The following is a 26,763-nucleotide window of genomic DNA, read 5'->3' on the forward strand; positions in this document are numbered from 1 at the left end:
GGATGGCAGCAGACCAAGCGACACCACTCCCTGTCCTCACTCTTACGCACGCAGAGGAACAAGCTCTTAGCCCCCTTGGTCCGTTAGTACCCCCTGGCACATGTCCAGGAAGATGCAATTGCAGACACTGTCTCTTCTTTATGTTAACTTAAAGCCCTTAAGGAATGTGTCTTCCCAGCCAATACCCCTTTTGTTCCCCATTAACAGAAAGAGTTTAAAGGGCCAGCCAGACTGTCAGTAATTGTTTGCATTTATTTTCAGAGGAAAGCAGTACTGTTGGACAGTGCTGCCATAAGGGGCACAGAATAGCCCAAAACCAGTTCACCAGATGCATGAAGCTGGTATTAGACGCCTGGCCAATTCCCGAGGGCACCGCCCTCTTGTAATATGTTGATGACTTACTTTTGTGTGCTCCTGACCCAAATAGTTGCCTCAATGCATCACTAAGCCTTTTGTGTTTCCTCCATCAGAGTAGAATGGCTGCAAAGCTAGCAAGACAAATTTCAGTTCTGCAAATCTCACGTAGTGTTCCTGGGCCACTGCCTAGGTCCAAGTACTAGACACCTGACGCCGGAACGCACGAAGGTGGTAAGTGACATGCAACTTCCCACCTCCCATGCTCAGTTGCGTACCTTTTTGGGACTGGACTCATACTGGCGGTCGTGGACACGCTCTGCCTCCATGACCATGCAGCCTCTGTACGACTGTTTGGATTCACGGCCATTTGCCCTGACCCTGCGGGGAAAGTACAGATAACCAGTGCACCCGCACTGGAGCTGCCAGACTATGACAAACCTTTCCAGATGTACGTCACTGAGATGGCGGGACACGCCACCACTGTACTGACACAAATGCATGGTGACAAAAAAAGCGACCTGTAGCATACTACAGTGCCCATCTTGACGCGGTGGCTAGAGGGTCTCTATCATGCGTCCGAGCGGTTCTAGCAGTCCAGGCACTACTGGACAAAAGTTCTAACGTTGTCCTAGATCACACCATGGTGATCTACACCCCACATGACATACATGGTATCCTGACTCAGGTAAGCCGTAGACATCTGTCTCTTGCCAGACAGATACAATGGAACTCGCAGTGCATTCCTCCTCGAACATCTCAAGCCAAAGGTGCACCACCTTGAATCTAGCCACCTTACTTCCATTAGGTGACGTAGATTCAAAATGGGGGAGTAAGTACAGGGGATCAGTTGTTTTACAACTCCCTGACTGACGAACAGGAGGCATTTGACATCGGAAACCAGCATGACTGTGTGGCCCTCATGGCCCATGAAACGGCTGGGTTTGCGCATGTCACAGACAAGCCCCTGCAGAACCCCCAGTTTGAGCTGTTTGTGGATGGATCTAGATACCTAAATGACGAGGGAAGGTTTGTAACAGGTTTTACAGTGGTCACACAACAAGATGTCCTAAAAGCAGAACGCCCCCGCATGTCTCAGCACAAGAAGCGGAATTGAAAGCCCTCACTGAGGCGTGTAGAGTGGCAAAAGGCAAGACGGCAAACATTTACACTGACTCCCGGTATGCAATTGGCATAGCTCATGATAACGGCCCAACATGAAAGGCCAGACAGTTTTTTTTACCTCAGTAGGACAGCCAATTAAAAATGGTGCAGCGGTGCAGAGTCTCACGGAGGCCCTACTTACTTCTACCTGACAAAGTGGAAAGCTCACACCAATTCCTACACCAGAGAAACAAGAGGCAACACCATCACAGACCACACAGCAAAGGCAGCGGCCCTCAAGCCATGGAAGAAAAGAAGAATTTGACAAAAACTTTGGACTTTGACAAAAACTTTGGACTTTGACAAAAACTTTGGACTTTGACAAAAACTTTGGACTTTGACAAAAACTTTGGACTTTGACAAAAACTTTGGACTTTGACAAAAACTTTGGACTTTGACAAAAACTTTGGACTTTGACAAAAACTTTGGACTTTGACATGCTAAAGACTTTACAGTTACAAGCCAGCAAGGAAGAAAAAGACAAATGGACTAAATATGGGAGCAGCAGAAATGGGACGGCGTATGGCGAACAGTCAGCAGAACAGCCTACAGAGGTCCCTGTCCCCCATGATGGCCCAGCTGATGCACGGAAAGACACACCTATCAAAAACAGCAATGACGTCGACACTGAACAAGAATGGGTGACACCTGGGTTCTCTGTAGCTGCTGCATCATCTGTCCAATTTTGCATGATCTTTGCCGTAAGCAACAGGGCAGAAGTAAATTTGCCACATAACACTTGCCTAGACCACTCTACCCATTTCAGGGATTGCAAATTGACTACACTCAGCTCCCACTTGTTGGGAAGTATGAATATGTGCTTGTTGTTGTTGATTTCTTTTCAGGACGGAGACCTACCCTGTTACCAAAGTAAATAAGCAGGTAACCGCACAGAAGCTCATGAATGAGGTAATCCGCAGAGACGGGGTACTAGAGACAATTGAGAGTGACAGAGGTACACATTTTACAGGTGAAGTGATGCGAGAGGTGATGTCAGCCCTTGGAGTGGAACAAGCGTTTCACACCCCATACCACCCGCAGAGTTTAGGCAAAGTTAAAAGACTAAATGGTAGGCTTAAGTTAAAAGAAGTGTTGTTTGGCTCTATGCCAAGATTGGGGCTGTATCATCCACAGGCCCTACAGCAGGGCTATGACATAGTAGCCGGATATGTAAAGCACCTGTGTGACCAACTAACAGTAACCCAGAATCTAGTCTTTTTCTCTCATTCCAGACCCAGACAACCTAGGGGGATCTCACTCCCTACAACCTGGAGACTGGGTGGTCGTAAAGAGGCGTGTCTGGAAATCCCTAGGGCTCAGATTCAAGGGGCCCTATCAGGTCCTGCTGACCACACCTACTTCGGTGAAAGTTGAAGGAACTGTTGCTTGTCTTGGGACTAATGGGACTTTTTCACGCCCTACTTTGCCCCCCCCCATGAGAAGGAAAAATGAAGGACATTTTGTTTATTGATGGACTTTTGGACTCCTCACTCCATGCTTCGCCCTTATGAGAGGGTGCAAAATGACAATGCCCAGAACCACTTTGTTAGACACCACCAAATACTGGTAGATGGACTGAACATCTCACAGGTGAAAGACTGTTGGACTTGTACACACACCTGATGCCACTAGTTTTCCTTTCTTGGCTGTTCCGTCGAAAGAACTGTTTGCATGGACAAATGAAAACTCAGAAACCAGAGATAGCTGGTGGGGTAATACATTTAGTCTTTGAACCCTGCCAATTGGTTTTCTGGTTTAGGAGGTTGGTTCATGGGGATTCTACAAAGTATATTACAAATTGTGATGATTTTATTATGCATATATATAGCTATAAAAATAGTAATCTCATGTGTTAACAAATGTAGTGAAAAGGCTTTTGCTAAACAATTAACCCAGATGGACTTTGGGACCACCACATGACTCTAGGGAATCGGGTGAAGTACCTAGCATGATGGTGGACCCTATGTCCAAATGGGGGAATGTGAAGGGTTAATTCTAGATTTTCCCCTGTCTCAAATTAAATAAGAAAAATACATTTAATTTCTCTTCCAACTTACTTTATCTGTCTTCTTCTCACTATATGACCCTGAATCTTGTCTTATCAGTGCTTTCCCAATGCATCCTGTTCTCTGTACATGTTCTGAGAACCTTATCCTAGGACATTTTTGCTTTGATACAGTTGTTACAGAGTGTTGATATATTGTTCTTGTAGGAGATGTTTTTGAAAGAAGCATTATTAATTATAAAATTCCAGATGTCCAGCAGCTTCGGACATGCGCAGTGATTAGATCTTACGCAAGCATTTTCTGTTTCTATAAAGTTCTGTACTTTGCAAATAAACTCACTTCTTCTTTGGCTAACCGCATACCGTGTGGTCATCCATCTAAGTCGTCAATGAGTACTCATATCTAAGACTAATTTGGACCCAGGCAACATTAGCATTTGGCCTCCCTTGAAAAGACCCCCGACACCAGTATATCATATTGCAAACTTTTTTTTACCTACATGAGTTGATATACAATTGAGGACAGAATTGGGAATATAAGGTAGAACTATTATATATAACTTTTATTCAAATATAATTGAAGTCATTTACTTAAAAGGGATTTTTCCAACCCCATCACATGTTACAAATAGCTGGTAATGTCATGAAATACCAAAAAAAAGGAATATTCACCCTAGCAATCCCCGGGCTGCTCCCAAACAAATACTTCCCTGGTCCCCTACTACTCTTTCTTTACTGGGCTCCAGTGACACGCGCTGGCCAATCTCAGACTACAGCATTTACCTCACTGGTGACAGCACACCACAGCTACAACCAGTAACTGGCTCCAGTAATTGTGTGTTGACATGCCACGTCATAATTGGAGCCTGGTAAACAAAGACTTGGCGGGGAACCAGGGAAATGTCTGCACGGGATTGGAAATTAATTATTTTGTTATACCAGTCTTAGCCGTTGGTAACAGATTTCATGAAACTGGAAAACCCCTTTAAGAATGCCCAGCAGTAGCCCATAGAGATGTAAGGTGTCATACTGCGGGGGGGGGGGGGGGGGGGGGGGAACTTACTTGAAGGTATTCGTGCTTTCCTTTAAGTTTTCAACGGCAATTTCTTCTAGCATGAAGAACTTAGAAGTTAAAGCATCAACATGTCCTAAAAGACAAAAGAAAAATAGTAAGCAGTGAAATCTGCAACATTCACTTTCTGCACAGTGTAGAGCCGGGATGAGATACAATAACATGATATCACAAGCTGAATGACATTTTTAAAGAAAGCACAAGGCAAAATAAATTGTGACACTCAAACTTCCCCATTAGGATGTAAGATAAATTCTGTGGCCCGCTGCTGAATCACAATGTATGAAAAAAATACAAAATGCAACAAGTGTGTCTTTGACCATCTGCCTGAACAGATACAAGTATGAGCTTGATCTCTGGAGCAGGGGAGCATTGCCCCTCTATTTCGTTAGCTGGAAGAGAATAGTTCAGATCTGAGCTTCCAATTCCAAACACTCTGCTGCAGTCGTCTGTATGTGTAAGGCCCCAAAAGAGTCAGCATTACACAAAGCAACCAACATTCCAGTTTTCTATGCATGTTAGAAGGTAAACCAAGTCACGTAATCTGTTGCTATGAGGTCTACTGAACATTTGGTTTGCACTACCCATGCATAAAACTGTGAGCGACACAACCTAGCAAAGTTAAAGTGATTTCTGCTAGTAAGAAGCAAGACGTATAAAAGCATGCATAGGGATGATATACTGTATGCTTCTTCTGCAATAACATCCTACAAGTATTTACTCACGAGGTGCTAGATACAATCCACAACCTGGTAATACAGCTGCAAAATAGCTGGGCAGATCTATCCCATGGCATTTGTTTTCCCTTTCCCATCAGTGACTCCTTATGTCATCTGGCCCTTGCTCAATATGTGATTAACACTTGAGTAATTTCTGATTCACTCAAATGATCTCCGGAACTGAATTAAAATCTTCCTCCATTTGCTACTCAAACAGGATCAGAAAAAAAAGAAGAGAATCAAGCAAACAGCACGACAGTAAAAGAAAAGAACCTCAATAATAAGGTTTCTCTCTGAAGAAATAAATACGAACGATTTAACCCCTGATGGCCAATATGCCTTTTTACTGACCTAACTTAGGCTGCCTGTCCACAGGCGTTGCGGTATTCCGCGGCGGATCTCCGCCGCCCGGGAGCAGAGGCCGGCAGACGGATCTCTGCTGTCAGCCTATCTGACAGATAGGCTGACTACGGAGAATCGCGGCAATTCGCAGCATGCTGCAATTGCCATCCGCGAGCGGAGAATCGCAACGATTCTCGGCTCGTGGACAGGGGGCCGGCGCTTTCCATAGCAACGCTATGAAAAGCTTCAGACAGCGTGATTCGTCGGCGATTTACCGCCGGCGGAATCACGCCCGTGGACAGGAGCCCTAATGGGCTTTTAACCTGCACATACAGGCAATTGCTTAGCTGACTACTGACAGCCAGGCTGCTGCTCGAACTGCCAGAGGTGGAGAAACCTCAGATCCTGGCAGTTTAACCCTTTACATGCCACAATCAAAAGCAACTACAGGATTTAAGCAGATGACAGGGAGAGGGGGTTCCTTCTGTCCCCCATTGGCATCCAGCAGTGTGATTGCAAGGTAACAATGGGTTCCCATGGCAGCCAGAAGCCTGACAAAGGCCTTCATGTCTGCCATGTAACTCTCTCTTCTCCTCTTGGTCCTCGTCTGTGTCTGATAGCTGAGGACCCAACCTGCTCCTGCTTAACTGCAGAAGCAGAGGCTTTAATCCCCCGCCGTACTTCTGCTATTGGCCGGGATTAAAGCCCAGGACCAAGTGCTATATTAACCGCACTTGGTCCTTAAGAGGTTAATGGGGTTGTACAAGAAAATTCACTTATCACCTATCCACAGGATAACCTCAGAGGATTTCTGCCGAGACCCCCACTGATCCCAAGAACAGGAGACCGTTATACCTCTCACTGTGGGTTCACTGAACCCCATGCAGTGGAGGAGATTGAATGGAGTGGTGATTGGACATGCATGGTGCTGCTCCACTCTTTTTCAAGGAAACTGCGGAAATGTGCTTGTACATGGCTATTTCCGTCAGCCCTATTGAAGTGAACAGAGTCACTCCATTTAATTTCTCAGGGGGTATAGTGAGCCTGTAGTGAGAGGGAGGGGATACGTAACTCCCATTCTTGGGATCGGTAGGGGTCTTGACAGTGAGACCCTCACTAATCAGACTTTTATCACCTAGCCTATGGATAGGATGTATGTCAGGGTCTATTTAGATGGGACAAATATCGGGCAAACGATGCCCGGCACTAATCTCTGTGTGTCCTTGCTGCCATGCTCCTGCACCGGAGCTAGAAGCGCTGGCTTGCTCACAACATGGCCAGCAGGGGGGCGGGGCAGCTGCAGGAGGTTTCACTCCTCTCGCTCGCCCGCCCCTCTCCATTCACTTAACATAGCAGCTGTTCAGTATTGAACATCCGCTAATTACACTGAACGATGAGCGATCAGCTCATCTTTTCTGCAGCATAAGCAATGAGCTGATCACTCATCGTTCAGTGTAAATAGCAGGCGTTCAGTTTTGAACAGTCACTATGTTATGTCAATGGAGAGGGGCGGGGCAGCGAGAGGAGAAAAAACCTCCTGCTGCCTCCCTGCTGAGAGCTAATGATACCAGTTCCTGTGCACACAGAGAGCGAGTATGTACAGGGACTAGTGTCGGGCATCGTTTGCCCGATATTCATCCTGACTAAAAGGGCCTTAAGATACACCCCCTTCAATGTATGCATGTATAAAGAATTGTCCTATGGACAAAATGAACAAGAGATAAGGCATCCTAATACAAACTATAAAGATAATCATATGTAGGAGCAGCAGATCTGTATAAGAGATTTGGATGAAACCAAAATGCAAATTTAGGATGTCAGGAAGGGCATCTACTGTATCACACTGCGGTTTCAGAGATACTGAACGAAGAGGTTGCAAAACCACAAGTTCAAAAGAACAAAAATTGGCAGGGGTGACATTTGCAGAGCACGTACATGTTTTTTGTCTCTAGAACTTGCAGCATAGTTGTGGATACGGGGTCAGTCAGCTGCTGGGATGACTCAGAGGGAAGGAGGGATCACTGCCAGATACATTATGACAATGCACAGTTAATGGCCCATGGGAATTACTTCATAATGGTGCAAACTTCAGCCACAGCCCAGCTATTACATTTGAGGCAGAAGACTGTGTTACAGTTTTTGATGTTGTAGACACTAATTCTTAACCCTAACTCGCTTTTATCTGCATTTTAGTCAGATTTTCCTATTACCCCTTTCTGCAACTCTCAACAACAATGTGGATTGCATTAACCGTGAATCTGACTAGTAATAGAATACGCATATATAGAAAGCCACAGAACAGCAATGTTTGACTTAGCCACAGGGAGGGGATTTACTATGGCAACCACTAAACAAAACATACACTATTTTCCAGAAGAGGAAACGTAGTAATCACACAGGATGAGTGAGCCATTCTGACTCACACAGCTGCTTCCACAATGCACATTTTTTACATGTACCTGGGCATTACTTTTCTCCCACTCAAACTGTTCTGCCAAGTGGCACACAGCAGCTGGCACCCAACCCACTGCCCGGGCACAACGCAGCAATCCCATCTACCTTCAAACAGACCAGATTAAGCATAAAACCTTCCTGCATCTCAGCTACCACAGCTGCATACTAAGCATCAGAGGAGGAACGCAGGCAGCCCAAATCACATAAGTCAGCTTTGGTTAATGTAGTAGCTTGAGGATGTCTGCCCTTCCCTAGGCCACTGCAGAAGTCATATAGAAGAGTCGGAATGGTTCCCAAGGCAAGCTACTAGATTGATAAAAAGAATTTAAAGGATCACTCCAGTGACATTTTCTTCCTTCATTACATAACAAGTTCCCCAGTAAATACAAGTCAGCTAGTAGAATCCTATACACTTATATCTCAAGGTTCCTGGGAGTCCTTCTCCTCAGTTGGCACATTCACATTGTGATCACCTGGAAATTCCCATATTTTTCGCTTTATAAGACGAATGTGCCGAAATTCAGACCCGCATGTCCTTATCACACAGCTGCTCACTGGGACTGCATCCATAGCAGGGGAGGACAGCTACCCATACATACAGCTGATTGGTGGAGGCAGGCGAGCGACAGCAGTTCTGCTGTCGCTCACCAATCAGCTGTACGTACAGGCGTCTCTCCTTCCCCACCTACAATGGAGCCGGCAGCCTTGTGATAAGGATCGCACATCCGCTCCGTAGCAGGGGAGGAGAGCCGTCCGTACCCACAGCTCATTGGTGGAGAGAATTGGCAGCAGTTCTGCTGGCGCTCACCAATCAGCTGTATGTATGGGTGGCTCTCCTCCCCTGCTATGGAGCCGGCAGCTGTGTGATAAGGATCGCATATCCGCTACCTAGAAGGGGAGAGGGAGAAGAGCCACCCATACATACAGCCGATTGGTGCGTGCCGGCAGAACTGCTGCCTCTCCCCACCTCCACTAGTCAGCTGGAAACCATTAAGTTGTCAGTCACATCTCCCAAGATCTTGAAATCCTGAACAGCAGACTTGCCTAGTTATGCTGAAATGTATATCCCATACCTCACCATAATGAGACATGCCATGCCGCGTTCCTGGAATGTTGGGTGACAACTAATGGAATCATCATTATATTGTCACTGAGCTCTTCCAGAATCCTGAATGCCAACTGCAGAGTTAGGCAAGCATTTATAACACATACATCACTATAACTAGTCAAACATGGCATTCAAAGCTCCTGGAAAGCTGGGTGACAAGTAATAAGACCACCATTACATTTACACTCAGCTGTCCCTGGATCCCGAATGGCAGGTTGACCTAGTGGTATATGCTTCATTCCGAGGCAGTACTACTGCTCTTTATTCCTCCTGTAATACTTTCCTCACTGCCTCGCCTGGGTTAGTTCAAAATATTTTTTTCCTATTTTCCTCCTCTAAATCCTAGTTGCGTCTTATGATCAGGTGCGTCTTATAAAGTGAAAAATATGGTACTTGGCTTTTTGTTCTCTCGAGAAGTCACTATTTTAGTTAGCAAAATTCTTGTTTCATATTACATGGACTGTACCAGACAGACTCTTCATAGGGAAGGGGGACAGAAACTATTATCACATTAATGCTGGTGATTAGAGGCTCCAGTCACACAGTTATAGTGAAGGAGATGATAGTTCATCCTTCTGCCTGTATATTCATGGTCTGTAGCTTACTTAGGTGAATATAGAAGATAAACATAACTACACTGTCCTTCCAGCAAACAGAGATGGTAGCAGCTCTAGCTGGACATGGGATGCTGTGCCGATACAGCATGGGAATACTAGGACAGCACAGAAGAAGAAAAAAACAGGGAGAAAACTGAACATCAAGATGATGCCTAATAAACATTATGCAGACACCCGCACTGCATGGAAGTGACTGCAATATATAGAGTAGGCTTTCAGAGTGTGAGGAGGTGAGAAGTGCAGTAATGGAAAAAACTGGATTTTTGGTATAACTTACCGTAAAATCACTTTCTCATCACGTTCATTGGGGGGGGGGGGACAGCAAGACCTTGGGTATAGCTTCTGCCACTAATAGGTGACACCAAGTATAAAAGTTAACTCCTCTCACTAGCTAGACCCCTCCTGCAAACACCAAGCTACTCAGTTTGTACGCAAGCAGTAGGAGCATCCAAGTAGGAGATGACAACAATAGTTAATAAATAACAATGCTTAAGAACTGTATCTCATTCTAACCCCATGTGTGACTGCATTGAGAATAATCCAACCAAGAGGAGTATATATTACAGTCCTAACAACAGACTGGGTGGGTGCTGTGTCCCCCAATGAACATGAAGAGAAAGTGATTTTACAGTAAGTTATACCAAAAATCTTGTTGTCTCATCTGTATCATTGGGGGACACAACAAGACCTTGGGACCATCCAGAGCAGTACCCAAGGGGGTGGGGAAAATATAAGAAGCTGCATGTGTAAAGAAAGCATAACCAGCTCTTCAACTGCGACTAGTGTTAATGGATGCCTAGACATCCAGCAGGGAGTATAAAGGGGCCCCAAATAACGGTCACATCCATCTACCAGGTGAGAGCTCCCTGACAAGGCACCTTCTGTACGAAAAAGTATCCAGAAAAGAGCTGTGGTGTTATCAGCGGGCAATGGAGCTAAAACGTCAGAGCGCTGGAGGCTTTCTAGCTGTCGATGTGGTTGAAACGGCAGCCTCCACAGAAATCCAGACTGTAAACACCGCCTGCAGTGTCTTGTCGTGAAAAAGAAAGCGGATCGATTCCAGACGCAAAAAAAAAAAAAGACCCATGTCTGGTTGTAGTCCAATGTTGACCATGGCTGAAAAGCTTGAGGTATGAAGGCTTACGTTGTCCCGGGTCGACTGTCTTTAGGAAGTTGTATGGGCAGCTAACTACCTTCAGAATGTGCGCAGTTGTCCGGCCCAAGGCCACATAGTTGAAGCATGGCATGGTCGTGATGCCACGTATTCCAACAACCCCCACATGCGACGTTGGTTGTATTGTTAGCTGTAGGGTGAAAAGGACTTGCGCCAAGAGATCTTTCAGCCCGTCCCAGCCAGACAGGCTGTTGTTAAACGTTGCAGGAACTGAGCAAGCATAGCTGGGTTTATCAACTATGTATCAATGAGATGCTTCTTTATTACACCACATACAAGGTATACATGCAACGTTTCTTAGCTTGACAAAGACAACCGTAGCACTGTTGAAGGGTGAGAAGGAAGCATCCGAGGTGAATGTGTGGGAGCTACATCTACCAGAGAGAATGGGGGATGGAGACACATGGCTCAAAATACCAGCAAAAGCAGCCCACTGAAACTATGACAATGTCCACAGCATCTACCTTCTGCATGAATCCTATGGGCTTTTGAAGAAGTCCAGCCTTGCAAATGGCGAGTCTTTGGGTAGTTAATTAGGGTTAGCCGTTTACAAAGATGTCAGCGCAAGCTCATGACTCTAATTACGCACAAGAAAAGTTGACATTACGGCAAGATTACACAAGTATGTGAATCTCGCTGGTCCCCTTGTGCAAACATCAGGAAGAAAGGGGGACAGTGAAGTGCCTCTTGTAATGAAGGGTAGTGGGTGGTGGTGGGGGAAGCTGCCCCCCTGTCAGCAGAGTGCTTCACTCCCAGGGGAAGGAGAGCGGGAGAGGAGAGGATAGGGGACAGATGAAGAGAATTATATTTATCTCTGCATACTCACCCCTCTTCCAGAAGATCCTGCAGAGACCCGTTCCCGGCCGTGTCGAACTTCCATCACGGCCTCCACCTCCAGCAGTGTTTCCCACCACACTCGCCGTCACAGAGGATGGGAGTTGCTCCAGGGTGAGGATCACTATGGCTGGCAGGCAGAGATCTATTGCACACGGGTCACCTTTTCTTCTTTGGTTCAGGCACGACAGCACCACTGTACTGTTCGCCTTCCCTGTGGGAGGACAGGGAGGCCAGGGAGAGCCCTGCATCCCCGTATTTCCATAAACGACATCTTCCTTGAAGACCTACACTAAACATGTCTGCCTCCTGCAGACACTAAGCTAAAAAGTGAGTAGCTTGGTGCTTGCAGGAGGGGTATAGCTAGGAGGAGGATTTAACACGTTTATGCTTAGTATCGCATACTAGTGGCAGAAGCTATACCCAAGGTCTTGCTGTGTTCCCCAATGATACGGACAAGAAATATGTTTTTGCTGAAGTGGCCCTTTAAGGTCTGCTTTTGAAAGGCTGAAAAAATTAAGATTTTGAAAAAAAAAAGCCTAAGGTCTTAACACAAAATCATATGCATGCACATCATAGAATGCCTTAACCTGTCCATGTAGCACATGTACAGTACATGTATGTGACTGACTGCAAAGGTACAGAAATTGCCTATGCAAAAACCATGGAAGCCCAGTGGTGATTGACAGCTGGGATCAGAAAAGCCTGTGATCCTGCCCTTTTAGCCTCTTGAATGTATGGCGTGAAAGCAATTACAGAGAGGAAGGAAGCTTTTTCTATCAGGGCACAAGACAACTGATGGGTTTCCAAAGAGATTGGGTCCTAATGAAGGTCTCAAGGTCTGTCACTAAATCAGCTGGAATCTGCCATCCAGAACCCTCGCCGATCTGCTGTTTGCCAGGCCCATGCGCTCATGCACTGAACTGATTTCTACAGGAAGCAGACAGCTATTTTTCACTGCAGTGGCCTGCCATGGTATTACAGGCAATGTTTCCATTTACTTCAATGGGAATTTTAGATGTAATACCAAGTTAGGCCTCTGCAGTGGGAACAGAACTGCCTGCTTGCAGTAGAAATCAACTTGGTGCACGAGCACACCAGCCTGGCAAACAGCAGATCGGAAGGGATCCCAGGCAGCAGACCGCCACTAAACTACTATTGATGGTTTATTGTAAAGATAGGCCATCAATGGTTTACAACTGCACAACCCCTTTAAAGGGAATCTGTCAGCTCATAGCAGCTGAAGCGCTGAATCCTGGATTATGACACTTATTACTTCCTTTTCTCCTCTTTCCCCCGCTGCTTGCAATGCCGTTGCAGCTTGTCTCCTATGGACTACATACAGTTGTTGCATGATTATAATGACATCATGCTGAATCTTCTGGGGGAAGACTCTTCCCTAGTTACAGATTTTGTTCTTCCTTCCTCTGGACTAAATAGCAGTTCACATAGAGCATAGTTACAAGCAGGATGTCTCATCATTGTCTTCTGCTTTTAAAGGTACTTTTACATGGGACGACCCCCGGCCATCACCCCAGTGCTTTACATCAGAGAGATAATCGTTCTGTGAATGGAGGAAGTCATTCATAGCTGAACGACTGCCTGTACACACAGCCCGACAGTCTCTTGGTTCTTAGTCGGTAGCTGTATGTACACGGGACAATTATCACCCAAATTCGCTGTATCCAGCGATAATTCATGCAATAATCCATCTGTGTAAAGGTACCTTAAAGGGAACCTGATACATCCCCACAGCACCATAAACTTTTTTTATACTGACCCGCTTCCACAATCCACTGTTGCCACCCAGTGAAGTCCATGCTGTTCATGAAAATCTGACTCTTCAGATTGCCGTGAATGTGCTATCCCATAGACTTATATAGGAGAGCATGCGCATGGGACTATGAAAAGAGTGAGATTTTTCAGCACGTAACTTTGTTTACGGTGCTGCGGGGATGTGAGAGGTTCCCTTTAAGTTTGTTGTTGGGGCAATTGTTATGTAACTGATCTCACAGCTGACCCATTGGAGGGGATAAGCTGACCGCATCGCTCAGCTTGAACTTCATTGAGAGAGGAGTGTCTTATTGGTTAGTCTCTATAAGTAGTTATGGCTTCAGCAGTGTGGTGCGGTTGATAGCTGTGTGTTTAATATAGTATTCCTTGTTCTAGTCTAGTTTGTCTCGTCAGTGTGTCTTGTTGCTTGGCTATTTGTAGCTCGCTCTGTTTGTCTACCCTTTTCTTGCTTGTTTCTGTTGGCCTTGATTCATATTCAACACCAGTAGAAAGCCTGCAATGTATATTACCTCCACGCTCAGGAAAATTATTCAGTGGAATTAGGAATAATAGTTATAATACAAAGGCGTCAGTTATTTCAAGTGCAGAACATACTCAGGACAAACCAACGTGGAGATCCCTTTGCGTGTCGACCCACTGGCCTTCTTTTGTAGACAATGGTGAAATTAAAAAAAAAAATCACAGCAGGCGGTTCTTTTATTATTGGCGCATCTAATTAATATATTTCCCAGTAAATGATATTCCAATTACGTTTGTTATACAGGGTGGGCCACAGCAAATTAGTCTGGCACAACATTGTTCCAAAAGCTCTCTAAAACGAAAATCTTTGTGGTCCATAGCAACCAATCACAGCACATCTTTTAACACAATATGCATCAATGGCATGCACCCCCCTATAACATATGGTCGCACACTGAAAAAATGCTCAAAGCAAAAGAAGAAAGTAGAGTGCTACATCACCAGAAATAAAGCCAAAATATACACCATACAAAAGTCTTTATTAATGCACCAAAACCACAAACAAATATTCCCAAGGTGTTGACCCAATGCGTGCAAACACCTACAATTCCATAAGCAGACATAAATACTGTCCAAACATATAAAGGTTGTGCACCCCCATGTATCTTCTATCACAACCTCCTAGGAGTTATAATAAATGCCAGCAACAGGTAAATGCTATATCAAACACAATTGCAGTTTTAGCTGATTTGTCTGCGTTTTCTGGTACATTAAGGCTTCATGTCCTCGGGCGGATCAGATTCCGCATGCGGGAGCCCACAGCGGAATCCGACCCTGCCAGTGGCCGAGGACACTACGTTACCTCTCTGGGTCTTCTGCGTCCTGTCCAGGTCTTCTCTTTTCTGGTGTGCGCAGTACAATTTTTTTTTTCTTTAACTCCTGCTTTCTCGCGGAATCTGCGGCCCGTGGATCGGACAGCTTCCATTGACTTCAATGAAAGCTGTGCTGTGATTGGTTGCTCTGGTCAGCAAAGTCAGATTTTCTTTTAGACAGCTTTTGGAAGGGGGTGGTATCAGGCTACTTTTCCATGGTGCACCCTGTAGATGCTACAGTGATGAGTGTAGTTACATAATGCACACATGAGGGCAGAGTTGTCTTGATAACAAACCCCACCACATCAGGCTAAGATGTTTATTTACATATTTTATCTATTTTTTAAAATTGCTCGTTAGTTCCTTGTCTGGGTCCTAGTGCTCTAGTCTTTTTCTCAGAGATAGGTCTCCTGCAGACGGCCAGGTAGGATTCTGTTGAGAGAATTCTCGCAGCAGGATGCGAGCCGTGCCCCTGCAGTGACCCGGCGCTCACCTCCTCCCGGCGTCTTGCTCTGTGTCTGCTGTCGCACAGCCGCACATGCACAGACCAGAGTCGGCGCGTCACCAGTGACGTCTCTGTGAGGCTTGCACAGAAATAGGACATGCCGCGATTTGTTTACCACACCAGTTTTCATGTGGTCAAATCTCAGCTGTCTGCATAGGATTGCATTATCTAATGCAATCCTATGGCTGCGGGCACGGCATAAATTCAGCGGGAAATCCTGCCATGGAATTTCCACCCGTGTGCATCTGGCCATAGTGTTTCAGACAGGTATGCAAGTGAGGACAGCTGAGGGCTACTTGGGGGCAGTGATGACTGGTGTTGAGGAATAGCAAGGATTAAGGAAGGGCACAGGTAGAGCTAGCATTAAGGCGGGCATTTCTTTACTTGTTACTTGGTTCGCAGGAGCAAAAGACCTCAATGACAGTTTCATTACCATCATTGTCCAGTTACCATCAACCATCATCTAATGGAGAGTCCCTGGTGTCATTTGTGTTTAACTGTGTTGATACCTGCTTTATATCAATATTTTTGTGATGTCTGGTTGTTACGCCATCTGGCCCCATCGGAGTACTGCGAGACAGGGTTAATCAAAAGGTGAAGTCTTGTTCTGCTACTTAGCATCTAGCCAGCGTAGTTAAACCTATACATTTAATGGTCAGCAGCTTTGTATCAGCAAAACAGCTCTATGTAGTATCAGGGGAGCGGACTGTAATTATATTTGTGGAAAGCTTATTATCTGCAGCACCGATAAAATCAAGTTTCATATCGCACTGCGATAAGTGCCCTGAATACAGGCCTTGTCGCTGAAGCATTCTCTATTACGCTGCTTCTTGGCCCTAGCATCCAACCAGTAGACTGCTACAGCTGTCAATCAGAGCAGAGGAGACCGCGGAGCAGCTCAGAGTTAAGAGAAGACAGCAGAGATGGTACAGGCTCTAGCTCAGTGTTTCTCAACTCCAGTCCTCAGGGACCCCAACAGGTCATGTTTTCAGGATTTCCTCAGTGTTACACAGGTGATGTAATTATCGTCAGTACCTCAGACATTGCCACAGGTGTTCCTACTATAGGATATCCTGAAAATATGCCCTCTTGGGGGTACCCGAGTACTGCAGTTGAGAAACACTGCTCTAGCTGGTTATGTGATGATGTACTGATACATGCTGGAACTGCTAGCACAGAATAGAGGAAGAGAAAGCTTGGAGAAACCTAAAAATCAGGTTGGTGCCTGATAAGTATCAGACAGGAGGCTACACTGCATGAAAGTGACTGCAATATACAGAGGAGACCTCCAGAGTGTGACAGGCAATCGGGTAAGGGGTACAGGAATAAAAAAAAATAGTTTTTCACTGACGTAGCACTTTAATGCACAGAATATTAGTATACTGTTGTACGAGGACTTATAAGCTATTGTCTCTTTGGTATCAGCCCGAACGCTGAAGCATATTATATATTGTTCTGTTTATTCTACTGTATACTAATTTGGGCCTTATTAGCTTCCCTTTCTCTCAAAAGTAGTTGTCAGTACATACAGTCTGCTTTGCTATCTATCTAATCTTCATCTGTGTTACTAGCTGTAGCTAAGATACACTGTGTAATCAGATACCAGGAACCTGGCACTGGAATTCACCCGCTAAGTAGATAAAGTGAAAGTAAAAACATATTTCTGGGTCTTTGTGTAAAGAAAAACCAATAAGTATTAGCTTTTAATAAGCCTGCCTACTCGATATATAAACTGTTGTATGTGATGTAATAACTCTGTGTTCAAATAAATCTGTGTTCACTTCCTACATCCTGGGTATCTTGGTAGATGTTGGATAGTACCTTATCTCTCCCATGATCTGTTTATACCCAGGGCTTTGACAGTAACAAGAGGGCATCCGCTATGTCTAGAGGAAAGCAGGTTTTATCACCAACACAGAAAAGGGTTCTTTACTGTAAGAGCAGTTAGACTGTGGAACTCTCTGCCTGAGGATGTGGTGATGGCAAAATCCATAGAGGAGTTTAAAAGGGGACTTGATGTCTTTCTAGAGCGGAAGGATATTACAGGATATAAATCTTAGGTTAATTGTTAATCCGGGTATACAGGCAGGTAGGAACTATTAGGGGTTGATCCAGGGAACAGTCTGATTGCCATTAGTGAGTCAGGAATGAATTTTCCCCCCAAAAGGGCTAATTGGCTCCTGCCTCTTCGGGTTTTTTGCCTTCCTCTGGATCCACAACACAGGAGGATAAACAGGCTGGACTAGATGGACATTGTCTTCATTCGGCCTTACGTACTATGTTACTATGTTACATGTATTGTCAATTTCATTGATGACATGAACAAGCCTGTCACACATAGAATGAGACTTTACTTACCAACATACAGTTCACAGTTAGAGTGTACAAGGCTTTCAGTCCACAATCGACACCTTTCACTTTCTGTTAGTGACTCCACACCATAGCAAGTCTGGTAATTAACCTTGTTGAGCACAAAGACTGGGATTTGCTAATAAGAGTAAATAAAGAGCAATTGATTAAAATACAGTTTTAAGCTATTTATATGCAGATTTTATCAATAAACTCCAGGAGCTGACACACATTAAGTAAAGGTTGACAAAACCAGAGATTTCAGTGGGATCGACTGACCATCTATTGTGTACAGGGATCATCAGACTCTCAACAGCTGAAGGAAAGACTGGGCAGGTTTTAGAATTGCAGATTCTTTGAGAGATGAGCCATAGCCAAAAGGTGTCTGGCAATGGCTTATTTTGGTCTCCTCACTGAAAACATATGCACATTGGGCTGAGTGGAGTGTGAATGTGTATGAGGGAGTCAGGAGGAATAGCTATGAAAAGATCACAGGCAACTACATATCTAAAGGCCCTTTTATATGGCACAATCATCATACAATTCGTTAGATCGAGTAGTTTGCACAATAATTGTTAGATGTAAACATGTGTAGTGACCAAACAATCAGTGATAAATCATCAGCTTCTAATTGATTGGAGCTTTCTTGTAGACCTGAAAATCATCATTGGTATGCCGCTGCACCGTTTAGTATAAACAAGTGTTGCACAATTTGTGGAATAGAAAGTGGTGGTAGAAGGGTGACTGGAGATGTGGCTATCATCCAATAAACAATCCAAACTACCCAATTATTTTTCAGTGTAAATGCATGCCTAGTGAATGGTATCAAAGTACTAATGACCACTCGTCCGTAAGTGACTGAGTTACAAGCTTCGCCCCTGATCACGACAGTGACGTCATCACAGGTCCTTCAATATTTTGACCAACTCCAACCACCATCACAGGTCCTTCAGTGAGTTACATGTGATGATGTCCCTTACTATAGTATATCATAAGTGGCGCATTGCACCAACAGGAACATTGATACTATATAAATACTATTAACTAGTATGATCTATACACAGCAGTTGTCAGACATCGCTGACACCTGCCGCTGCGACTGGAGATAACACCAAATGCAGCTGTTAACTCTTTAAATGCCCTGATCGGCTTTCAGGGGATCCCAAACGACTTAGTCCCCGGAATGAGATTGTAAAGTGCCGTCCAGGTGTCATGGTAGTCAGGGTCACCATGTTTCCAAGAAAAAATGTAATAAATCGATCAAAAGTTAAGAATGGTACCAATGGAAGCTACAGGACACCCTGCAAAAAACAAGCCCTCACAGACCTATGTCGACAAAAAAAGTTAAAAAAGCTATGGCTGTCAGAAGATGGCGAAGGAAAAATTATGTGCTGGGCTGGGATGAGTGATGACCTTGGAAAATTGATGACCTAAAGGCTCTGCAGGTTAGACTCCTGAGTAGGAGCTTTTAACAGGATGTCGTCCATATAAGGAATGGCCACAATCCCTTTTAGATGAAGGTGTGCCATGATCGCCACCAACACTTTTGTAAAAACCCAGGATGCAGTAGCCAGGAGGGCTGCAAACTGGTAATGCCTGTTACGAACGGCAAACCGCAGGAAATGCTGATGCGCCTGACAAATGGGAATGTGTGGACTCCATGCGAGAATGCTGAACTCTTATGTAGCAATTTAGGGCTTTCAGATCCAGGACCGGCCTCAATGATCTGTCCTTTTTGGCCACAGTTAAACAGATTGGAATAAAAACCTGTGCAACGCTGGGAGGACAGGACCCACACTATGACACCCTGAGAAAGTCAAGTCTCTGGCTACTAGAGGAGATTCTGGAACCCTTGAAGTTAAAAAAAATTTGGGAGGTTGAGCATAACCTGTGGACACAACTCATTTAGAGGATTTGGCGGAAAACGGCTTACAAGGTTGGAGACATGGGTGCCATTCCAATCTTGGCTTGAAGGAGGGACTTCGCCTCTGGTCTTGCGATGTCTTGCTGTAGCCTGAGATTCTTGGGGCGGAACGGTGAAAGGGCCCCCCCAAATTTTTTTTGCCCTTCCTGGGGCCAACAAATCTGGGTCTATACTGAGGCAAATAGGAACTACTCCCTCCCGTGGCATCAGAAAGGATTTTGTCCAGCTGATCGCTGAACAGCCTAAAGCCCCCCAAGCGTTCTCTTAAAGGCAGCATCGGCCTTCCAGGTCTTCAATGATAGGGTGCGCCATATGACCACAGACGATGCAAACGCCCGAACCATGAGCCTGGCCGCAATAAGGGATGTCTTACAGACATATCTTCCTGCATGATCAATCTGCTGGGCCAGCTCCAATAATTGATACTGAATCAGCTAGGATAGCTTTCTGCAGCTGCGCAGCGCACTCCGAAATGGCCTTACTGACCCAGGTGGTGGCGAAAACTGGCCTAAAGGCCACTCCTACCACTTGACAGCCAGACTTAGCTGTTTGATTGTTCTGTCCCACACATCCTAAAAAAGGGAGGAGGCGTCCGCTATTGGCAGTGTAGTGTGTTTGGATACCTGCGACATCGGCGGATCCACAACAGGGAAAACAGACCAGCACTTTATCAATTCCTCAGAAAATGGATACAAGAGATCCAACCCCTTACGTTTAACAAAGCACTTATCTGGTTTACTCCATTCGCTGGAGATCACATCCTCAAAATCCTCATGTGGAGGAACAAAAAAATGTAAGGGTACGTCTGGCGAGTAGGTGGACTAATGCCTTCCTGCTTAGTGCCACCTACTAGTGACCAGTAGCTATATCCAATGGTCTAGAGCTGTGTCCCCCAATTGGAAAAATGAATAAATAAAATTATTTTTTAAAGCAGTACAGCAAAAAACAAAACAAAAAAACACTATGTAAATTTGCTAGTGTAGTAATTGTACTGACCCATAGAATAAACTTGTAATGTTTGCTGCAGTGTGTACTCCGTAGAAACAAGATTTCCCCCAAAGATGGCGAAATTGAGCCTTTTTTCTTATTTCCCTCAACTCAAAATTTTTTTAGTTTTTCAGTACATTATACCATTGCAACATACAAATCTTTTTTTTCTTTACTTGCATCAAGAATGGATTGCACTCGGATGACAGTTGCCCATTAAAAACGCAAAAACACGACAAAAACTGATGTAAAATGCACACATACTTGCAATAAAATTGGTCAGTTTTGCACGGACCGAAATCGCCCCCACCCATGTGAATAAAGCCTGAACAGAGCTGGTGCAACGGTCAAATATAATCATACTATTAAAGTCTGCTTTTACAGATGACCTGTAAAGATTACCAACCATTTTGAGTGGTTTCTTTAATGAACGGGTCCTTGCCGTGTGCACAGAGCTCTTAACTAGCAGCAGCGTGTCATCCAGGCTAAACAGCTGATAGGTACGGTTTTCTTCAGGTTCCACGGTATACTCAGCTGCATTCTCTTGTATGGCCATGAGATCACTGGAAAGTAGGCCTAGAAGAGAATATATGCATGAGTAAACTGCTTTATATAATGGATTCAATGCAGGTTCACACAAACATCCCTGCACTGCATAGTGAAATGCCAGTCTATGGGAGAGTGCGCACACGGGACTCTGAAGGGTCAGATTTTTGGCTGGCACATGGACCACAGTGGCAGGCATCGCGGGATCTAGGGAGCAGGTGAGTATTAAAAATAAATCACCCGTTGTGGGATAATCCACACTTGCCGCACCTGCAGCGCTTTACAGAGTCTGCATTCTGGAGAGCTCATGGTATTAATCTGCTATCTGACAGTCACTGAGGGCACCTTCTGCACCTTCCTTCAACTGCAGATAGTCTACAACCTGCCTGAACACTCCTATTTCAGATATTACCAGCTACGACATGTGATCAGGGCTCAGTTTCAGGGCCTGTCCATACCGCTGTCCCTGACTCGGTTGGAGGGTTTGGCACAGATGTGCAACATATTAAGACCATTGTCCAGTTTCTATGCCCACTTAGTGCAGTGTCTTGCCCCGTTGAGAGAGAGAGCCACCCAAAAATGGATCATTGACATTCCTGATCTGTTGGAGGGAGAGGGTGAAGACATACTGACGAGCTCTGGTCCTCCCTTGATTAGTGCTAGAGATAGGCTCATCCAGGTAAGGTTCCTACACCGGATATACTACACCTCATCTAGGCTACATGTAATGGGTCTACTCCCCTTGGCGACCTGCCCCCGATGTTTAATTGCCGATGGGACCATCATACACGTTTTGGGACTGCGGTGTCATGCGAGACTACTGGGGGGACGTCCTGATATTTATGGAATCTCGCCTGGGGGCCCCGAGGATCATGCACCCTGGGGTTTGCCTCTTTGGGCTTGTTGGAGACCTACCAGTGGCAGCGGCAACCCGCACCTTATATAAACTACTATTTTTCTATGCTAAAAAGGTGATTTTGTTGAATTGGAAACTTCTGATTGGCTGGAATCGGCACATGTGACGGGGCGGAGCTTCGCGATGACGCGTACAAGGGGCGGAGCCAAAATGCCGGTGATGCCGAGCCGAGCCGAATGGAGAAGATAGATCTGCGCAAGCGCGTCTAAAAAAGCAAGAAGACACCGAAGTTAGACGGAGCCATGGCCACGGGGACACCAGCAACGGAGCAGGTAAGTGAATAACTTCTGTATGGCCGCCTGCACACGAGCGTTCCGGATTCCACTCGCGGATTTTCACACGCGTATGGTACCTAAATGTGCTTGCGGATAGGTGCGGATGCGTGAAAAATCACGCGCGGATATACGCGGATGTGTTGCGGAAAAAAACGCGCAGAAAAATCCGGAAGACACCCCTTATTGTAAACCCAACCCCTAGAGAACTGCCCATTCCCTGGAAAACAGCTTAAAAACCAACACCCAGACTCCGTTCTGTCCCTCTTGCTTGTGTGAGCACTGTTAAATTATTCTGGCAACATGCTTTCACCCGGTGAGCAGATGTCTTTGTGGGCATGGTTGATCCATGTAACTTTTTTCGGACGTACTGCGGTAACGGAGGAGGAAGAGCCCCCCAGGAAAAAAAGGAGGTACTGGGTGCACCCTGGCTGGTGTCTGCTGGCTGCTCTCTGGTAGATGAGGGGACTGAAAGGACAGATCTGCAGTTGAAATGTGCCTGTGAAGCTCTGTGCTGTGTGTTGGGACGTCTCCTACCATGCCTACTTCCTGTAGTCATAGCAACCAGTGACTCCTTCGGCAGCTGCACTCCGGATGTACTGCGTGAAAAAACGCACCCATTCACTTGTATTGGAGGCTTCACGCGCAGAATCCGACCAAAATTAGAACAGGTCGCAGATTTTTTCACTCGCGTGAAAAAACGCGATACACATCCGTCTGTCTGGGGACAACTGCGGATCCTCATAGGAGTATATTGGCTGCGGTCTGGGGCGGATTATGTGCCTAAAATCACGCGCTTGAAATTCTGCTCGTGTGCAGGCACCCTATGGCTCATATTTAATGCACGATGTATATTACAAAGTGCACAAAGTGCATTAATATGGCCATACAGAAGTGCTTAACCCCACTTGCTTTCGCGAGACAACCCCTTTAAGGGATTAAGGGGGGAGGGTTAAAATTCTTTCTGGGAGGGGGGGGGGTGTTTTCTCTAATCTTTCTTATGTCCCCTTGTTTATTTTGACCTGAGGGGGGGGGGGGGGGGGTCCTCCCGTTCTCTTTTTCTTCTCTTTCTTTCTATCCTGGTATTTTGGGACTCCGTGGCTTGGAGCCCTAACCTGGTTTGGGTTTGTTTTATTATGAGCAGTTGATAAATAAATGCGAAAATGAACAGCCAAATACTATGTTTTATGAGAAATGCACACAAATATGCGAGACACTCAGTGTTTTTACTTTTGTCCTCTTTTTCTCTCAATTCTCATATACTGTGATGTATCAACAAGATGTGCATTCTTTTTGGTGTCCGCTGTTTTTGTATATGTATCTATTTTGGCTAAATAAACGTTCCTTTAAAAAAAAAAAAAAAAAAAAAAAAATCACCCAGCTTCCTGTCACCTGCCCTAAGAGCTATACATAAGTTAGTTTATGGTTCTTTAGGCAGGTGACATGTTCCCTTCAGAGGGGTTATCCAGGTTCAAAAAACTGATGGCTTATCCTCAGAATATCTGATAGGTGGGGTCCATCTCCTAGCACTCCCATTAATCATCTGTTTAAATGGGCCTCTTTTAGGTTTACATCTGATTACAATCCCGTTCGAACTCAAAATGCCATGATTTTTATAGTGTCCGTTCTGAGTACTGCAGCCTTCTTTAATGGGCTAGGTCATTCTCCACTACTTGAGGATAGACCATCAATTTATAAAACTTGGATAATCCCTTTAACTGTGGAGTTCTGATTTTATGCACTTGTTGACCACGATACCTACATTTGGTACTACTTGAGTGACTAACTTCCACCTTCTTCAGAGATTCCAGGCAGGGAGGACTTGAGAGAATCTGTTGGAAATTGGCTGCATGTCGTGTTGATTGTTCACTTTTCTCAGGACTTACTGAGCTTGTCTGTTCTATCTTCTTTGTATCTGCTTTTAGAAGCAGTGTTTGCATCTTCAGAATCTCTCCCAAGGGATCAGCCTCTTTGGAAATCTTCCTGGCAGGCTTCCTCTGCCTAGGGACCGTTGGGGTAGTATTAACAGAAGGTGTGACCACCGACTTGCTGCATTCGCTCATCTTACAGTCAATGTCTATCACAAGTTTGTCATCATCCGAGTCGCCGTCATCGCTGCTGGTGGTGGTTGGAACGCCAATACTTGATGTAGAGCTTGCTTTCAACAACTTCTTGGTGTCAACATGCATATCTGACTGCTCTTCCTGGCTCTTTTTTCTTTTCTTTGCATCGCTTGCGTCATCGGAACTGAAACCTTTACAACAAACAAATATCAAGCACTGCTAATAGAATTAAGGACATGTACATGAGCAATAATCACTGCCTGTCAATTAGGGCAACAATACAATCATCCCAAAAACTCTGCATCATTATCCCGTTTAGGACCAGCCACTGTAAATTTACGGCGGCTGGTCCTGGGCTTACAGCACCGCCGATAGTAAAATTATGGCGGTGCTTTAAGTCTCCTGTCTCTGCAATCAGTCAGAGGCAGGAACGGGTTATCAGCTGTTAGTGACAGCTGATAACCCGGAGCAGAAGGCAGGAGGGGTTTTTAACCCTTCCTGCCTTTTGCTGCCCCGATATACAGTGAATGAGCACTGTATGGGGAAAGTGAAAGTAACATGTACTTTCACTACGGGAGCCTCGGGGGGGTCATGTGACCTCCCAGGATTCCCTGCTACTGCAGAGCTGGAGGGTCAGACTAGACCCTGGCAGCTTTGCAAGTGACTAATGTCACCACAGGGGTTGCTTTCCCTTGTAACTAGGGCTCCTATGGACACGCCAGCTACAGTGGGAAAGTGTCAAATAAAGAAAAAAAAAATATGTGAATGTCCCCCAGAGGTCTTATATGACGTCATGGGGGACATTGATGGTAAAAAACATAATTACATACAGAAGTAAGACAAAATAACACAATAAAACAACAATACATACATAAGAAAGAGAATAACACAAAGCAGATGCCAACAAAAACCATCGCCGTATGCGCCCTGTAAACCAAAACCATATATACTATATATCAAAACGTCCGAAACAAATAAACGAACCCATTCCCATACTTTATTTTAGTGTAAATATAAAAATAATTTAAAAAAATATATAAATATAAAAAAAATGTTTTTTTTAGCTTTTTACCCCCACTAAAACTAAAAAACGGGGAAAAAAAAGGTCGGTGAAAAGACAGGAATTAGGTTTACCTGTTAATTCCTTTTCTGGAGTCATCCTGACAGCATACACATGGAGGATGTCCACTGGACCCCTGTTGGGACAGGAAGCGGAAAAACATACAAAAGGCACCTCCCGCCACCGGCTCACCAGTGTGTACCAAATAACTACAGTGACCCGACTTTGCTTAATCACTCATTTTTAATACCGAAACCATAGTACAATACGTTACTTCACGTAGAGAAGGATAACTGAAGGGGAGGGAAAAGCCCCTATGCTGTCAGGATGACTCCAGAAAAGGAATTAACAGGTAAACCTAATTCCTGTCTTCCCCTCGTCATCCTGACAGCATACACATGGAGGAATACCAACAACCGAGGGCTTTAGGGAGGGACCACTGCTTGCAGAACTTTCCGCCCAAAGGCCGTGTCCCGGCTGGCCCCCACGTCCAGACGATAGTGTTTTACAAAGGTATGGGTGCTTGACCATGTGGCGGCTCTGCAAATCTGGTCGGTTGTCGCCTGGGCTCTCTCCGCCCAGGAACAGGCGACCGCCCTAGTAGAATGGGCTCTAACTTCGCCCGGGAGTGGGATCCCTTGGGATCTGTATGCCTCTTCTACGGCCCTCCTGACCCACTGCGCTAGGGAGTCCTTAGTAGCGGCCCCTCCTCTGCGTGGACCCTGAAATTGAATGAAGAGGTTATTAGATTTCCTAAAGGTATGTGAGACCTCTAAGTACTTCAGAACTGCTCGTCTCACGTCTAGGTTATGGAACCTCTGTTCCGTAGTGTTCCGGGGTTCCTGGCAGAAGGAGGGAAGTACTATTCTTTGCTCTCTGTGAAAGTCCGTGAGGACTTTCGGTTGAAAGAAGGGGTCGGGCCTAAACTCTATCTTGTCCGGGAAGATGGTCATATATGGGGTTTTTATAGAGAGGGCTTGGATTTCCCCGATCCGCCTGGCGGATGTAATGGCCACTAGGAAGGCAACCTTATATGAGAGGGTCTTAACTGAGAGTTCTTCCAGGGGCTCGAAGGGGTGTGCGCAAAGGGCCTGTAAAACAAGATTCAGGTCCCATGGGGGCATGGTTCTTCTTATAAAGGGGTGAAGTCTGACTGCTCCTTTAAGGTATTTT

The 26,763-nt window shown here is 45.3% G+C and overlaps 1 protein-coding gene across 2 annotated transcripts in view; it reads right to left on the bottom strand.

Annotated features, from left to right (window-relative positions):
- Positions 1-26,763, bottom strand: part of ICE2 (interactor of little elongation complex ELL subunit 2) — a 111,707-nt gene that overhangs the window by 21,128 nt on the left and 63,816 nt on the right. For both annotated transcript variants that reach the window (XM_066592395.1, XM_066592396.1), the window contains 4 exons: positions 24,230-24,721; positions 21,140-21,309; positions 17,832-17,961; positions 4,587-4,671 (listed from right to left, as the gene is read on the bottom strand). In XM_066592395.1, the coding sequence (XP_066448492.1) occupies positions 4,587-4,671; positions 17,832-17,961; positions 21,140-21,309; positions 24,230-24,721 (877 nt within the window). The remainder of the gene's footprint in view (positions 1-4,586; positions 4,672-17,831; positions 17,962-21,139; positions 21,310-24,229; positions 24,722-26,763) is intronic.

Source organism: Eleutherodactylus coqui, chromosome 2, assembly GCF_035609145.1.
Source record: "Eleutherodactylus coqui strain aEleCoq1 chromosome 2, aEleCoq1.hap1, whole genome shotgun sequence".
NCBI lineage: Eukaryota > Metazoa > Chordata > Amphibia > Anura > Eleutherodactylidae > Eleutherodactylus > Eleutherodactylus coqui.